General features: G+C 31.6%; 2 protein-coding genes across 10 annotated transcripts; both read left to right on the top strand.

Moving 5' to 3' along the window:
- Positions 1-296: 296 nt before the first annotated feature.
- LOC137823379 (MLO-like protein 14) lies at positions 297-9,690 on the top strand. Of its 9 annotated transcripts, none has more exons than XR_016517452.1 (17): positions 301-693; positions 2,251-2,850; positions 3,351-3,408; positions 3,509-3,741; positions 3,841-3,957; positions 4,467-4,527; positions 5,221-5,315; positions 5,903-5,977; positions 6,406-6,491; positions 6,871-6,920; positions 7,139-7,179; positions 7,282-7,332; positions 7,498-7,668; positions 7,762-7,797; positions 8,051-8,118; positions 8,329-8,389; positions 8,942-9,690. XR_016517452.1 is itself a non-coding variant. In XM_068628486.2 (16 exons), exons 2-16 carry the CDS (start codon positions 2,725-2,727, stop codon positions 9,299-9,301), a joined length of 1,638 nt encoding a protein of 545 aa, XP_068484587.2. In that variant the 5' UTR covers positions 297-693; positions 2,251-2,724; the 3' UTR covers positions 9,302-9,690. The 9 variants fall into 9 exon arrangements, 4 of the variants coding, with proteins under 4 accessions (XP_068484587.2, XP_090153558.1, XP_090153559.1 ...); XR_016517453.1 differs by having other exon boundaries at positions 7,498-7,678; XM_068628486.2 differs by lacking the exon at positions 7,282-7,332 and having other exon boundaries at positions 297-693.
- Positions 9,691-13,009: 3,319 nt separating this feature from the next.
- Positions 13,010-15,733, top strand: LOC137829698 (S-adenosyl-L-methionine-dependent methyltransferases superfamily protein). The gene is made up of 4 exons (XM_068636583.2): positions 13,010-13,195; positions 13,808-14,315; positions 14,737-14,981; positions 15,308-15,733. The coding sequence occupies exons 2-4, from the start codon at positions 13,846-13,848 to the stop codon at positions 15,541-15,543; spliced, it is 951 nt and encodes a 316-aa protein (XP_068492684.2). The 5' UTR covers positions 13,010-13,195; positions 13,808-13,845; the 3' UTR covers positions 15,544-15,733.
- The last annotated feature ends 1,667 nt before the right edge of the window (positions 15,734-17,400 follow it).

The following is a 17,400-nucleotide window of genomic DNA, read 5'->3' as shown; positions in this document are numbered from 1 at the left end:
GTGTTAGAATCATGTTAAAATTGTTAGAAATCCGACAAATATTTTTTTGAATTAAATACTTTACCGATAAGTGTTCTATGAGTGTCAACACCGATACATGTATCCAGACACGTCATTTAAGAAAAGTGTCTGAGCTTCATAAATAAAGAGTAGAAAAAAAAATATATTTTCAAATATATTGGAATACTCATTTTTGTGTGAATTACCAAAATTAAAAAAATTATCTTTGTCCTTTTTTTCTTTCATGTAATTTTGAACTTACCTGCATAAAAAACACAAGTATGAAACAATGTGGTAGATGTGGTTGATTAGTATATTATATACTGCAAGAGTTGTTGGAGTTGGCACGCACCTATGACCCATTGAAGAGATACTGAACAGTGTGCATTCCATTGACATTGACATAATATTGCAGCTGGAAAAGACGCGCCTTGTCCCTCATTTTATATTGGAATCATAAAAATGCGTGTAGTTTGTGGTGAACTCATTCAATGTATTATTGTATTGGGAACAAACTAGTTTGTTAGTTACAGCTTGTGACTATGTGTGTGTGAGAGGGATCTTCAGATTTAACTCTTCTGGCTTCACTTTTTACAGAGTGACAAGTTCCATTTTGAGTTTCCTAGATTCCTGACAGGGTGGGGCGGAGTGCGAAGAGGTTGCGGCGGCCGGAGTGGTAGGAGCGACGGGAAGGTCAGTGGGTTTTTTCTTTGTGTGGTTTTGAATGCATTGAGTTTTTGGGGGTTCGAATGCATTGAGTTTGTGGGTGTTTTATTAGTGAATAGAGATGTATATTAGGGTGTCAAGGTTTTATTCTTTGTATTTGCTCTTTGTTTTACAGTAAATTATCAGTTTAGGCTGAGAGCTGTAATCTAACTAACTATGTCAGTTAGTTAACTACAAGCTCAGCAATATAAAGCTCATATCAACTACTGTCCCTTTCAATGAAATCAAGTTATTTCAATTCTCTGAATTGTATGTCATCCTAAGAACTTCAAACCCCCAGTAAAGAATCTAGAGACCAAATCTAATGTGATTTTTTAAACTGTCAAATTGAAAATGTTGATACAAAGAGTGAGCTAAAAGGCTCAACTATTTACACACACAGATAGCTTCTACTGCAAGCCAAAACTGAAGCCTAAGTAACTAACTCCAACTGTCCAACATCTGTCCTGTTGGAGATCCCACATCGACTAGAGATGAAGACATAATCCTATGAGTTGGTTTTATGGGGTTGAGTTAGACTTAAAGTATACTTTGTAATATGTCCTAATAGAATTTATTGACCACTTCGATTTAGAGATGGCCAAAAATCGCAAGTATGCTATGAGCTAATGTATGTTTATATATATAAAAGGATGAGTAAAATATATCTCTTAGAGGAAGGCTTCAACCTATATTCCTTAACCTAAAGCTACCCAAAAACAGATTTTATATAATTTGTACAACAAAACAATATCACCTATTCAGCAGCAACCAACAAGGGGTAGAGGAATAAATAAAATGCTAATGAACACGCCAGTACTGGCAATAAAAAAAGAGCATGCCAGTACCTTACTTCGTGCCAAGCTTCCCCAAACAGTGGACAGTCCAGGGTACACAGGCGGTTGACTACCACCAAAATCATCAAAAGCACAATCAACATAGTTGACTAGAAAATGATTTCTTTCAGCATCATCAACTGACTCCTGCTGCACCCTACATTGAACTCACATATTACAAACGACAGATACAAAATCTAAGTAAATTTACCAACACGTTAAAAGGATATAAACACTGGTCAAATCAAAGATTTAATGCCTATGAATTCATGTGTCTTTTTCCCTTCTTATTTTCCATTTTGCATATCTGGCAACACAGTGAGACAGATTGCACACTATTTACTAATTGCATGTGAAACAAGTACCATGAACTACAATACAAGTAATAACAAAGATAACAACTACTCTCTGGTTGCCTGAAATTCTGTCATTCCGGGTATCAACAAACTGTATTTGAAGTTCTTAATACCTGCATAAGCAAAGGTGTGCTGCGATTAAGGAAATAATGTACTAGCTTTGTACTCAAAGCGTAGTCATTAAGCAAATAAAACTATGGTATAGCAACTCTGTTGGAAAACACGTGCCTGCTACATGAACATTACTTTTTTATTATTTATTCATCATTGTGTACTTTATTTAAATAATATGATGCTATATAACTATTGTAAATATTTTTTATTTTCTTTTAATATATGGATTTTTTTTTCAGAATCATTATGTAGATATAAGAATCATTGACATGCACTGAGGAGCTAGTCACCAGGTTCATTTGGGGGCTTTGCCAAAGTTTTCTTTGTTAGTAAGTAGTATGTATTTGTGTCTTATGCTCAAACCTTGGAGTCAATGAAGGAGAGATTGGAAATTAGAGCTTCCATTGGGTCATATTCCTTTGATCTGTTGTATCTTTGTATTTGTATGTAAACTAGTAGTCAGGAAGATCACTACTTGCTATTGTCTGTTGATGAAAGATACTGCCATTAGAATTTCTAATTATGGGATTCAGTATTCCCCCATTGATTTATAGCCTGATTAAGGGGTGCACTATGAGTTCTGTTTGTATAACTTTCGAAGGAGATCTTTGATGAGACTATGTCTCAAGCCCGTTGAAGAAGTTGGCCTGTGACTTTGTTAGGCATAGCCATAGCCATATTAAAGGTTTGGTCTGTGATTTGGGTGTTTCAAAATGGAAAAAAATGTACAAGAAACAAGGTCATTGGCCTTGACTCCTACATGGTCTGTTGCTACTGTGTTGACTGTCTTTGTTGCTGTCTCTCTGCTTGTGGAGCGCTCCATTCACCGTTTAAGCAATGTAAGTAATGGTTAAACTACAATCTATGTTGGTTCTTGATGTTAATTTCTCGGTTGTTGCAAAAAGTTGCATGGTAGAAGTTGTAATTTTGTTCAATTTTCAAGGCATTTTGCAAACTTGTGGTTAAGACTCAAGCTACTATCAGACTTGTCAATGAGTTGAGAAAGGGAAGGGTAGAGGTAAAAAAAACAAAAAGAGAAAAAAATGAGTATTTTGCCACACAACTACTTAGATATGGTCAGAAATTTCATTTCTGGGCGGAATGTAACTCTAAATAGATTTAACAGGATCTGCATTAATTGACATGGAAAGAAGTTTTCACTCTCTTCATATGCATTTTCAGTGGCATGTGTAGATTTATATTTTTCATTTTTTTGTTTAAACTTTAAAGCTTGATTCTGGCTTAATCACATACTTCTCTTACTTGTGATTGAAGCCGTTCTTAGTGGTTGCCTTTGGCATGAATTCTGATGTGTGATTATGTTTTTCTGTGGCTGCAGTGGCTGCGGAAAACTAATCGAAAACCGTTGCTTGCAGCTATAGAGAAGATGAAGGAAGGTGTTGTGCATTAAACTATACTTGTATTTATTGCATTCGTTTTGGATATAAACAAGAATTCTTACTGATCAGTTCTCATTATTTTGGAATTCTACTTCAGAATTGATGTTACTCGGGTTTATATCACTCTTATTAACAGCTACCTCACGCATGATAGCTAATATTTGCATTCCATCAAAGTTCTACAACAGTGCTTTTGCTCCATGCACTCGATCCCAGATTGATGAACAAATGGAAGAGAATGGCTCTGAAGAGCGTAAATTACTGATGGCTTCTGCTTATCATGTATTTGGAAGGATGTTAGATGGAATAAATAGAAGCACTTGCAAAGAGGCATGAGTAATATAGCTTACATGTATAAAATTTGACTCTGTGTGGCTTTTACTGCTCTAAATTAATGTAGTTAATTTGCATTTTTGTTATCTTGCTCAGGGTTATGAACCATTTGTTTCCTATGAAGGTCTAGAGCAGTTGCACCGGTTCATTTTTGTCATGGCAGTAACTCATATATCTTACAGTTGCCTTACTATGTTGTTGGCCATTGTGAAGGTGAGTCACTGTTTTCTATTTTTAGATTAAGCATGTCTGCCACTTATCATTGTTGCAAAAAGATGGTTAATTTGCGAATTTTCTTCTTCAAAATGTGCTTGGGTTTTCCCAATGATGATACAAAATAGTTTGATCCATTCTACATCCGTTTTGATACTATGTGTGTGTATTACATTCTGTCATGTATATTTTTTCTTATTTTGACTAAATGAACAATTTAATATGAAGCCCTCGTAATTTAGTCATTGAAAGAGTGAACAATCTTATTTAATCCCTGTGTAAAAAAAATCAAATTAGTTCCTAATAAGACAAAATTATCCTTGATTGACGTTAAATTGGTCTTTAGTTATATTTTAATGGCAAAATAATTCTGTAAAATCTAACAATAAGACAAAATTGTTGAACTTTTAACACATCAGGAACTAAAATCAGGCTCTGAGAGGTAAAGCATTCAGGTTTTTATCATTTTGGATTTTGTTTGACATAATAACACTAGTAGTTTAAACCAGATTCACAGTTGGAGAGTGTGGGAGGATGAAGCTCACATGGATAGGCGTAATTCATTATCGGGTAAGCTCATTGCCCTTTGAGTGAAAGCTATTTCTATTTCTATTAAGTTATCCTTTTTAGTCCTTTGAAATGTTGTTTCCAATTATATTATTGAATATACAAACTTACAAAGCACATCAATCAGGTTGGTTATTATTCTTGCAGTTATGTAGTCGTTGCAGATAATACAATCTGTTATATAATTAAAATCCAAATGCATTTCTGTGTTTGATCTCTCCCCTCCATTCTCTTCACTCACTGATCCTGTTGAGCAATTATGTTTTCTTTTTTCCTGATAGCCATTGAAGTTAAATAAACAAGCATTTTGGATGACCAAAACCTCCCAAGATTTCATTCAGCGATTTAGATGGATGGAAATTCTAATTGTAATATATAAATGTATCTTTACCTGTGAGCTCTAGCTTTTATGATAATCTGTCCATGAGTAGTATTATGTTACGTCCATCATCACATGTAGTCAAGAGTTTGATCCCTGCTTTAATATTTAATCTTAACTTAGTTCTTATTCATTCTCCACACTCCCAGCTCAAGAGCTTCTGTAAGGGAGCACATTAAAAATGTTCATTTACATCTTTACTTGACAGTTTGGTAGTCTTTTAGGAGAGTTGGTCATTGACAGAAAATATGTGGTCATGAAATGCATATTCAAAACCATATTTAGTAGTTGTTTTTTCAATTCTTTTGTTTCAACAGAGATTACAAGAGAGCTGACAATGAGAAGGCAATCAACCTTTGTCAAGTCTCATGCATCAAATCCATTGTTCAAAAACAGTTCCCTCATTTGGGTGGTAATTAGATGTCTCCCCTTGTTTTCTTGTTTCCATTTGGTTTCATTTCATTAATGTATTTTTAACATTCCCCTCTTTAGTTTCTTAAACCTATTTGATGAAGGAACTAGGAAGATAGGTTAATATCAAAATATACAGTAAAAAGTTTACCATCTTTGCATGGTTCACTTGGGTTAGATTTCTCATCTTTTGATTAAATTGTTTTCCTAAACAAGTTATGCAACAGGAGTTTGTTGCAACGGTCAACTAAATTGGATAAATCATTTCAAAGTTCTTTTCTCAAGGAAACAAGTATGTTGAGTAAAACATGATCGGAATTTTAATGATTACTTTTTTGAAGTTGTCAAACTTATGGGAATTCAATTTGTGGTTTTCCGAATACTAAATGCTAATAGTACATTATCAGCATTTTCTGAGAACAAACATACTTTATATGAATCTTTTATTCTTAGGTACATTGTACCATATACAACTCAATTTATATATCATTTTAATCATCAAGTTTTATGCAAATTGAGGTTTCCTTTTGAATCATTTACTCAGTATAATTGTATTTCTATCTAATTTTAATTTTAATTAAGCTGCAGACATGTTTTTTCCGACAATTTGCACATTCTGTGGTTCGTGTTGATTATCTTACGCTTCGCAAAGGCTTCATCATGGTACGCAGTATTGCAATAAAATTTGTCTTTGGTATATATGTTTTTTTTTTCCTCACAAGCTATCTAATGTGGTTCTCATCTCATAATTAGTATGTTTTCCCAAAGTTCTTCGGCTAAATGTTGTTTAAACTCTTATCCCACCATATGTCAAGATGCAGAATTTAACAAACTTTTATCTTTTCTTGAGAAAACTCTGGTTCTAAGTTCCTAGTGGAAACTGAAAAAGACTATTTGAAGATAGATACTCCATGCACTTGCATAATATTAGTTCCTACCATCTGATTTTAAGACTGTAATTGCATGAATTGTAATTTTAAACAACAATCCCCATGGTAGTTGTATGTCAGGTTTCGTGGAACCATGTAGTATGTGTGCACTACTATTTTTTGAATATGAACTACTTACTACGTTTTCATTCTTCATGGCAGAATCACCACCTTTCATTAAAGTATGATTTCCATAGCTACATGGTTCGGTCTATGGAAGAGGAATTCCAAATGATAGTTGGTGTGAGGTTAGTAATAGTCGAGATTCAGCAGTCAGTTTCATGATTTTCTCTTCGGACACCAATTTCAGTCATTAAAGTATTATAACATCTCTAGTGCATTTTTATGTGCATTCCCATTATCTTAAATTTTCAAGATGACCTGTTTTAATAGTAAATTGTTGGAAACAAGATATTCATTTATTTGTATTTAGTGTTTCAAGAGGTAGTTTAATTTTTCTATGCTATATCCATTGCAAATAATAAAAAGGCAAGAATATAATGTCTTAAATTCTTAACTTTGAGCATGTTGGACTTATTCTTGTTACATTTTTATTGCTTTAGTTTTTCAGCAACTGATTCTCATGAAGAAGTTGAAAGCTGATTATGTCTGTAAAATCTCTTGCAGTGGCCCGCTCTGGGGATTTGTTGTTGGCTTCATGCTTTTCAACATTAAAGGTATAGCCTATTTATAAGCAGTCCAGGGGAAAATTAGTTTATAATTCCTTGATTTTAACATGCTTCCTCACTGTCCCTTCACTCAAAAAATCTCCTTATGCTTATACTTTCAGTCCCTTTTCTCTGTAAGATTCACTGAAGCATTGTGGTCAGGTCATTCTTGGTTTTGCATGCTGTTGAAACTTACAAATGGTTATTTTTTGGGGTGGTTTATGCAGGATCTAACCTATATTTCTGGATAGCTATTATTCCTGTATCTGTAAGTTACTTCGTTATTTTCTTCATTTCCTTTTTTAGTTATCCTAATTCCTTCAAATGCCATTGTGGTGGATAAACTGAACTTTTAAACTTTTGTTCACAGAACCATTAGATGCTGTGAATGGCATGTGGTTGGTTCTTTGTGGAATAGTTGGTGGGTTTTTCTATGGAATTTGAATAGAATACACTGTTTTTTGGTTAACCTGCTTAAATTATGGCCTTATTCACTGAATGCTTTATGATTTTTATATGATAGATAAATTAGTTGAGTAAATTATTGAAGACATTCAACAATAAAATCATTATGTTTCATGCACAGCTAGTGCTATTGGTGGGAACAAAGCTACAACATGTTATTGCAACCTTGGCGTTGGAGAATGCTGGAATTGCAGGGTTCTTTCCAGAGACAAAGTTGAGGCCTCGTGATGAACTTTTTTGGTTTAACAAGCCTGAACTATTGTTGTCCTTGATCCATTTCATTCTCTTCCAGGTTGGCCATGGTTCGTCTACGTCTTATGTGATAATTTCTTACTCAAATTTGTTATTTTCGTATTAACTTCTGATTCTTTGTTCCTTTTGGCAGAATGCATTTGAGCTGGCTTCATTCTTTTGGTTCTGGGTACTTCCTTATCCATTTTACAACCTAGAATTAGACATGAGTTATAGGAATCATATTGTTTTAAGGTTGAGTTATAAAAAATAGTTAAATTGCTTGGACATAAATTATCCAAAATTCTAAGCAAGATTCGGTTTTAGGGAGTTCAAATGAAGTAAGACACAACTATATATTTGTGTTAATGAATCATAATACAGATTGCAACTTTGTGATTTTGCATTTGACTAAACTAGCAAGATGTGTTTTTTGACTACAGTGGCAGTTCGGATATGATTCTTGCTTTATTAGGAATCACCTTCTCCTGTATTTAAGGCTAATATTGGGGTATGCAGAAATAAACCTTTTCCCCTTATTCAATATTTTACATACAATACTTGTGTAAACTAATTCAATAAAGAATTGACATGCGATTTTTTAAATATAAAATAGCTACTTGGCGTGGACATTTAATGTAAAATGCCAGCATTGGATATTTACTGTCTTAGTTTACACAAATCGACAAATCAACATGCACCTTATATTTCAATTTTGCAGGTTTGCAGGACAGTTTCTTTGTAGCTACAGCACCTTGCCACTATATGCACTTGTTACACAGGTAAAGGAAATATAACAATAACAATGTCTTACTATGGATTTGTTTGATTCTCTCCTCATCTTTTGGTTTTAAAAGCTGTTTTCTTCAATAATTCCACACTACTCAAAAATCAATTTCTCATCCAAAGACAAGGAAGTTTTGAAAATTGCTTCTTAAACTTGTGATTTAAAATCCAAAGAAGTTTTGAAAATTGCTTCTTAAACTTGTGATTTAAAATCCAAAGAACAGAAACAAATAGGAGATGCTTTCTCATCTTACACAACTTTTCCATTAATTACACTACCTGTCTTGCATTGCATGACCCTCTTTACCAGTTGATTGTACAACTTTGTTTTGAAAACTAATAATTGTTTGAAAATGTAAATCACACACACTATACATGACAAGTTTTCATTTTCTGGAAGTCTCAAATTATACAAATGGCATTCCTTAATGATGAATTATCCGTCTTGTGTTGCGTGAAAAATGGATTTGTAACAACCTGTCTTGAAGGGCTTTTGCTTTGCCACTGTAATGTTCCATGCAACAACAGCTTTTTAATGTCTGTATCAGATGGGAACAAACTATAAGGCCGCATTAATCCCACAGAGGATAAGAGAAACAATTCATGGATGGGGTAAGGCAGCTAGGAAGAAGAGAAGACATGGTATGTTCCCTGATGACTCCGTCACCATTCATACAGACACAAGCACTGTGTTGTCCATTGAAGAAGATGACCAATTAATTGATGCCCCTGAAGTAGAATTACAACCAGTCACGGCTGTTACATCCACCCCTTCTCCCATTGCTAATGAAACTTCAAGCAGGGTAGTTACACCCCTCCTAAGACCCTCTGCCTCAATATCTTCAGTGCATAGCAGTTCTAAAGCTGAAGTAATTATAAGATGCTCCTCTATGCCAAGTGGGAGTTAAACTATGTGCAATGGAGGAAAATGAAAAAAGATAACTGGTATATTGATGAAGATAGTATGATTATCAAAGATGTATAAGATGACTACTTCTAGTTCCCTTAGAAAAAGCTTTACAAGGTAATAGTGCTTTTGGACATTACTAATTTATGTAGGACAACTATAGAATATGGTGACTTTTGTTGGCATCAAGCAGTAACACTGGAGTGTGGAAAAGTATATCATATTTGTTTTTTGGATTTGAAATAGTGTAAATTGTTAAATTTGATTATACATTAAAGAAAATGGATGTCAATGCAGTCTGCAGAAAACTCCTTCATCCTTATGGAGAGTCCATGGCTATGGATGCACAATTTATGACAATCTTTATTATACAAATTGCATAATTTGATACTTACCATGTTACATGAAGAAATTGGTGTAATTCTATCAAGAATATGAATTACATCATTCAATAAGTATCCCCCTCCTACCATTTCATGAGTTAACCAAACTTTTACTGTCTTTGTATGTAAAAAATAAATAAATTGTTTACTGATACAAAATATAAGTAAATCTTAATCACCTTTCATATTGATCCATAGTTTATAATTTAGTTTTTCACGCAAAGGAAAATGAATAATATAAAAATAATCGTTTTAGTATTTGTAACTTTAAAACTGATTATTACCATGTAGGATTTTATACTTGCACAACGCTAAAAAAAATTTGGATACAGAAGCCTCGGTCTTATAGGATGACGAGATCCCAACAACAATTCTAGATATACAAATCCAAAACTAATATGTCACTTATGGATTTCACAATCCGAAAGCTTACCTAGACAACATAAATGACCTTTCGAATGTCAAGATTCGTAAGCAAACATAAATGAGTGTCGGATATCAATCATCAGCACCATTTACAACACATCATTCTGAATATGAAAATCTGGAATTCATAACTCACGAATATAACCATCTAAAAGTTTAAATGAAATATGAAAATGACCTTCTAAATTTCGAAGTCTCATTACCGTAGTTAAACTTTTTACTACACTATTAAAGGACATAAGTTATGGTGCCAAACTAATATTATAATAAATATATTGACTTTAAATCTTATAAATAAAAATGTTGTTAGAAGAAGCTCGGGAGAATTGATGAGTTACATTATTTGGAAAAAGAAAAACGTCAACATGTAAATATTTCATATTATGTAAATATTTCATATTGATAACGTAATTACATTTTTTTACTTTAGTTTTGAAGTTTATTATAGAGCATATATATTAAAAACAATTAAAAAAATAAATGTAACCAAAGTTATTTATATTATTATGGAATAAGTACACTACAAAAATTAAATACTTTTAATATGTACTGATAAGACTAGATTCCATTTTAATAAATTATATTTTATGTAAGATTTGCTTGTTTTTAAGTTTAGATAATAACGTTTAAATTAAATTAAATGGAAATCAATATGTTTTTTCTTAAATACTATAAATAAATTTGAAATATTTCATTCTTTATTATTTATTAAATTTCATCTATGTAAAATCTAATAAATTATTTACATTTTCTAAATTTGTGGACTGGTTGTCTAGCTTTTATGGTAGTTTTGATTTAAATTGAATGTTGATTAGTTATAATTAATGTGAGTTAATATATTTGTTAGTTTGAGTGGGAAGTATGTTTCATTTAAATTGAAACATGTTAGAAGGATTGGGTTTGGTTGATATTTAGCTGTAAAATTTATTGTGTTTTTTTGTTTCTACATATATTATTCGAAGAACAACGCATAACTAGATGTTCTTCATTCAAGTCATAACTTGATGTCTAAACGAGAGAGATAATGAAATGATTGTCTCTCTTTGTATGTTTTGTTCTGTAATTTAATAGTTGAGACTTAATTACATATTTTAAAAATCATACTATGCACTATTAAAAAATTATTAAACAAAAACTAATTTTAAAAAAATAATAATTAGTTGCTATATTAACTAAATTATATACTATTCTAGAAACTAAAAAAATTATTTATATATAAAGTAGTTTTTATTGTTGATAAATAGTTTCCAAATTAAAATATAATTAGTTACTGAAGTTTTAATTATCAATTATTTAAATTATAAAGTTGATAGCTAAAATCTTTGTAGCTAATTAGATATATTTAAAAAAATATTTATCTATAATAGAAACAAATTTAGATCCTCATCATTTTTTTTCTCTAAAATAATATATAACTTAGTTAATTATTTTTTGTGTTTAAAATTAATTTTTATTTAATAATTTTCTTGTAATAATCTACTATTACTAATAAAGTAACTGTTAGTTTCTAAATTTTGTAAAATTTATAATCTCAACCAATATTAATGAGAGTTTAACCGATTTTGCTTGAAGAATTTATTTACAATTTATGTGAATTTATGATATCACTTATATAGGTATTAAAAACAAACTTACGACAATGCTATTCTTTTAGATAAGTGTTTTTTTTTTTTAATTTTTTTTATTACAGAGATAATTCTATTTTTAAAAATAAAACATTCAAAAATATTATTTATTTTATAATGCTTTATTAATGTTTTCTTTGTATAATATAATACTTTATGGATGATGTCTGAATTAAAGATTCTTTACTATCTTTTGTCAATGTGATAAACTTAACTGTCAACGTAAATATTCTCTATTTTCTATCACTTTGTATATATATATTTTTTTTTATATTTGAGGACATTGATTTTGATGTTTTAACATACTTTTATAGACCCAAATACATGACTATATAAGCCTTGAAAAAATAAAACAAATATTTTTTCATATGTATCCAAATTTGCTTTTAGTACATCTCTAGTTTCAATTTAAAAATTACTCTTAAATAGTTTTTAGCTATTATCATCTAGAAAAATAACATTTAAATTAATTTTTTTTAAAAATATAATTATAAGATATCTTACACACAATATTATTTTGGTAACAAAATAAATATATTTTTTTTAAATTTTGGTAGATGGTAAGTTTTTTATGAAATTGATCAAACAATTTATTTCTGGTTTTATTCCTAGTTACTAACCCTAATACAAAAATCATAAGTTGGGTAATAGAAAAAAAAAATATAAGAACCTCTTCATATGCATGGGTTTGCATTAGCATATGAAAACTAGTCCATAAATATGGCCATTTTAAACCTTTTCAACACCTCCTTATGAGAGTGAACATGGAAACAATGTGGTGCAAAAAATAGGGCAAATTCTTCCTGCACCATATCAATTTTAACCTCCACCATATCAATTTTTTAAATTTTCAAAACTACCCTCCTGCACCATATCAATTTTAACCTCCATCATATCAATTTTTTAAATTTCTAAAACTACCCTTATTCCAAATTTAAAAATCCAAAATAATAATTATAATTGAGAAATAAAAAATACATTATATAAAATAAAAATTCTGAACACAAAACTAATTCTGGATAAAAAATTTCAGAATTCAAAAATATATTCCGAAAATTGAAATCCAAAATATTTCAGATAAAAGTTTCAAAAATAATTTTTTCCATTTTTGTATAAGATTATTTTCGTCATTTAAGGAGGGGTATTTTTGTCATTTTCTATAACTGATTGGGTGCATGCTGAAATTGATATGGTGGAGGGAGAAATTGCCAAAAAATAGTTACTCTTTGTAAACCATTACTAGTAGCCCAACGTCTTGAATATCATTTTAGTATGTTTTTTCTTCCTGCACCCCTATAATTTCTAACTATCATTTTGGAGTTTTTTTCTTTTCAGTAAACCGCGCGTTGTTACAGTTTTTCTCCTCTGGTGCTTTCCATGTCCTCGCATCAAGGTTTAAGCTTTCAAAGTCTGGTCTTGAACCCTTCACACCCACTTTCCTAATTCGAAGGAGAAAGAATTGTAAGACATTATCTCACTCAACTTTCTGATAGCAAACAACTTGATGCCTTTTAAATTTTATTTGAAACTGTTTGGAATTTGTGATCTTTTTTTGGTTTCTTCTTTTCTGCTTCTTACTTTGGGTTTTGCTAGAAATTTCTGATGCAATTTTGGGTGTGCTTTACTTAAATTTTACAGGAACAAAGTGTTGGAATTTGCGATATTTTGCTGGGTTTTATTCTTCTATTTTGTATGCTTTACAACTTATACTGATTTTTTTTTTCTGAAAATGTATGTACAAGAACAAGTATTGGGATTGAGAAGAGCTTCCTAGTTATGATTCCATCTATTTTTTGTGTTTATGGGAAAATGTATGTATGCCAGTGTTGTACTTATGCTTGGATGTTATAATAATGATATCCTTTTTTATTTTTTTTACTTTCATTGATTTTATTTACCCAACATGTCCCAGTTATGCAATCTACTTTTATTGTTCCTGGGGATTGTGTCAGTAGTATTGTATGCTTGAGAAATAAATATTGAATACAAAAGACCGAGTAAATTCAGAAATTTATGTAGTTTTCTAGTTCTATTCCCACAACATGTACTCATGGATCATTTGCTTCTTTGTAGATTTGGTTAGCTGGTACTTGTTCTTTTTGAGTGGACCGATGGATTTGAATACTGATAAGATGCTGGCCAGTGATCCTGCAAGAAAGTTTTCGTTTAATCGGACAATCAGTAATGGTGATTTGGTTATTGTTTATGAAAGGCATGACAACATGAAGGCTGTTACAGTGTCTGAGGGATCAGTCCTGCAGAACCGATTTGGTGTTTTTAAGCATTCAGAGTGGCTTGGAAAGCCATTTGGCTCCAAAATATTCAGCAACAAGGGTGGTTTTGTGTACTTGTTGGCTCCTACACCAGAATTGTGGACACTTGTTTTAAGCCACAGGACTCAGATTCTATATATTGCTGATATTAGCTTTGTTGTCATGTACCTGGAGATTGTTCCTGGTTGCTTGGTTCTTGAATCTGGAACTGGAAGTGGATCATTAACTACTTCACTTGCAAGGGCAGTGGCTCCTACTGGACATGTCTATACATTTGATTTCCATGAGCAAAGAGCCGGATCAGCTAGGTAACAAGGAAGAAAGTCTACTTAGATTGCCTCTTTAAATATTGTGTCCATCTGTTAATTTGATGCCTGTGTCTTTAACTTTCATCAAGGTCATCAAGGCCTTATATTTAATAGCTGTAGATTGTGTTTTGTTGTTGTCTTGCTGGTGAAATTTTAAACCATATTTTTGGCGAACAAATAGTCATGTTTTTGAATGATGATACTCAAGTACAAGCTTATTTACCAGTACTCATCTTTTGATGGAGGAGTTGATAAAACATTAAATAGAGATCTTATAGTAAATATGGTATCTTTGTCTTTGTTTGTACGTGTGAGAGAATTCACTTAGGATGGTCTTTATCAAGATATATTTCATACTGCTTTTTATTTAAAATGTAATGGAGAATCATTCCTGTTATATTTTATTTTTCCTTTTGTTCAGGGATGATTTTGAGAGGACTGGTCTTAGCAGCTTAGTCACTGTGGGAGTCAGGGACATTCAGGGTGAGGGATTTCCAGATGAGTTCACTGGCTCCGCTGACGCGGTATTTTTGGATCTACCTCAACCTTGGCTAGCTATTCCTTCAGCTGCAAAAATGTTAAAACAAGATGGCACATTGTGTTCATTCTCCCCATGCATTGAACAAGTTCAACGTTCATGTGAAGTGCTTCAAATCAGCTTCACTGGTGCAGTATAGTTTTATTCTTTCTGTCATTATCTATATATTTTCTTTTTAGGTAGCATTTGGCCCAACGTTTTTTGGGTACAGCTTCTCCTGAAAAGTAGTTTGTCCAACACAATCTTTTGAAAGAAAAAGCTCTTAAAAATGAAAGTAGAATCTTTTGGCAGCTTCTACTTTTGAGAAGAGAAGCTCAGGAAGATCTTGTACTTGAGCTGCTGAACTACTATTTTGCTTTGTCTTTTGGTGCTTTCTCTGATAATCTATGGAACTAATGTTTATTAGTAAAAGCACTGACAGAATTCCTCTGTAAATGTTTGTCATATGTAAAAGATATAAGGACTTTTGAGGTACTCTTCCGAACATACGAAGTCCGAGAAGAGAAACTGGAAAGCACCCAGAGGAATGGAGATGGCTCCAATGATTCACTTCCTTGCAAGAGGAGACAGTGTTCAGATGGTGGTAATGTGATCCGTAGTCCTATTTCATCTGTTATGGCTAGACCATGTGGTGAAGCTAGAGGTCACACAGGTTATCTCACATTTGCAAGACTTAGATGTCTCATATGAAGAGTGTTACCACCATGTCCATCCTTTTTTCATTATTTCCTAGAAGAGAAGAAGTTTCGTATTTTAGAACTGTCTTTTTTTTCTTTCTTTTCATGTACAACCTTATGTTTCCATAGAAATTTGTGACATATGCTTGGCTGCATAAATATACTTTTGTCTTGATATGTAAGGGTGGATATAGTTCCTCTGATATGATTTCATTGTTCCAACAACCCGGTGGAAGGTGTATGCTAATTACCTAAGAATACATGGAGAAATTCCTCTGGGGACATTGTCTTTATAGGAATTAAAAACTGAACACTTGACAAAGTTGTAAGGTTTAAATACTTTTAAAGTTGTATCACAACAGAGTTCATACTGTGCCTATTCTACTGAAATTGCAGCCTAGAAACTTAGGAACTAAACTTGCAGGTTTGTGAACACTTTCAACCATGCATTTGCTTCTCATATTGCCAACCTAAGACCTCATATAAAACCCTATTCACATTCCTTTCCAGTTATATAGCTACCAATTCCTGGTAAAAGTTTGAACATGGGAACTAGAATTAGCTTTATAAATGTGTACATGGACAAAAGGGTTTACTTTGAATTACTAGAACTATTTTTGCAACATTCTTTGATGCGTGATAGACTCTTTTTCCTGTACTCAAATTCTCATCATTCAACCACTGACAAAAACCAATCTATATCGTTCAATTAAGGATTTGAGTGCTAAAATTCGAAATTGTGTGTAAAGTAAAAAGGAATGTATTTATCTTCTAATAAATTCAAATGGTACGTTTGCCAAGAATTTAATAAGTTTTAAAGAGTTTGTTGCTGTGTTTATCTTTCTCACTCGTTTATATCTTGATTACCATGACAATATTGTATCCTTTGATTGATATGAATGTTCATATAAAAATCATTTATATCGATTCCTCGCATATAAATTATTAAGTTGTTTCTTAAATATCGATTCCTCGCATACTTATAAAAACTTCTCATCATTAGGATCAGAGCAATTAACATTTCAAATTTGTTCTCAACATTCAAATATTTTAAGCATTATCATTTGGTTAAAAACTTAGAAGTACTTTCCAGTCAAATCTAAAATTCTAGATCATGGTAAACGAAGCATTACAAACAAAATAATAATACCAATCATCAATCAAGAACAAAATATTATATTTAGATATCATCTTTAAACATATTACTCTCAATCCCAAAAGATAAAATTAGTCACACATGATGGTTGTTCAATTAGGGATAGAAGAAGAGAGATGAAACAAAGATAGAAAAATCTATAAGAAAAAATTGTATATTGAAATATACCACCTAAGAATATATATAGAATACAAAGTACGAAAATACAAAAAAACATTTAATTTATTTTGTTGTAAATATTTTGTTGGAGAAGAGACTATTGACATTAAAGTATTTTCATGTATATTACACCAAATCTTTTATTGTATATTTAACTTTTATACAAAAGTAGATACGATGTACATTATTTTTATTACATGTCCTATCTCTCTAGAATTTATTCATGGTAAATAATTCAAATCTTTATTAATTTAATTAAGGTACATTGTCCAATTTGTGAAAATAATATTATCCCAAAAACTTTATATGTACAAATGAACAGAAAATTTTCTTACTCTTTATTATTTAAAATAAGTGGAAAATGTTACACTTGATATCAATCTTGTTTTTAGATTGTTTTCATAATTTTTAATCCTTGGATTGTCAATAGTCTCTTCTCCAATTGTGATTTTGAACAAAGTAAGTCAAAGCTGTGAATTATAGGCAAATTCTTCCTACACCCTAACATTTTCCAACCTGCACCCAACACAATTTAAAAAATTCCAAAAATAACCT

This window comes from Phaseolus vulgaris, chromosome 11 (genome assembly GCF_051622355.1).
Source record: "Phaseolus vulgaris cultivar YP4 chromosome 11, ASM5162235v1, whole genome shotgun sequence".
In the NCBI taxonomy this organism is placed as follows: Eukaryota; Viridiplantae; Streptophyta; class Magnoliopsida; order Fabales; family Fabaceae; genus Phaseolus; species Phaseolus vulgaris.
Note: the sequence above shows the minus strand (reverse complement) of the source record. Positions and strands in the feature narration are given on the sequence as shown.

Bases quoted from the DNA above. Each gene is read 5' to 3' on its own strand.
- LOC137823379 (XM_068628486.2), top strand. From the start codon at position 2,725: ATGGAAAAAAATGTACAAGAAACAAGGTCATTGGCCTTGACTCCTACA. The intron at 2,851-3,350 runs GTAAGTAATGGT...CTGTGGCTGCAG, and splicing joins CCATTCACCGTTTAAGCAAT to TGGCTGCGGAAAACTAATCG. The intron at 7,798-8,050 runs GTACTTCCTTAT...TTTTGACTACAG, and splicing joins CTTCATTCTTTTGGTTCTGG to TGGCAGTTCGGATATGATTC.
- LOC137829698 (XM_068636583.2), top strand. From the start codon at position 13,846: ATGGATTTGAATACTGATAAGATGCTGGCCAGTGATCCTGCAAGAAAG. The intron at 14,316-14,736 runs GTAACAAGGAAG...CCTTTTGTTCAG, and splicing joins CAAAGAGCCGGATCAGCTAG to GGATGATTTTGAGAGGACTG. The intron at 14,982-15,307 runs GTGCAGTATAGT...CATATGTAAAAG, and splicing joins GCTTCAAATCAGCTTCACTG to ATATAAGGACTTTTGAGGTA.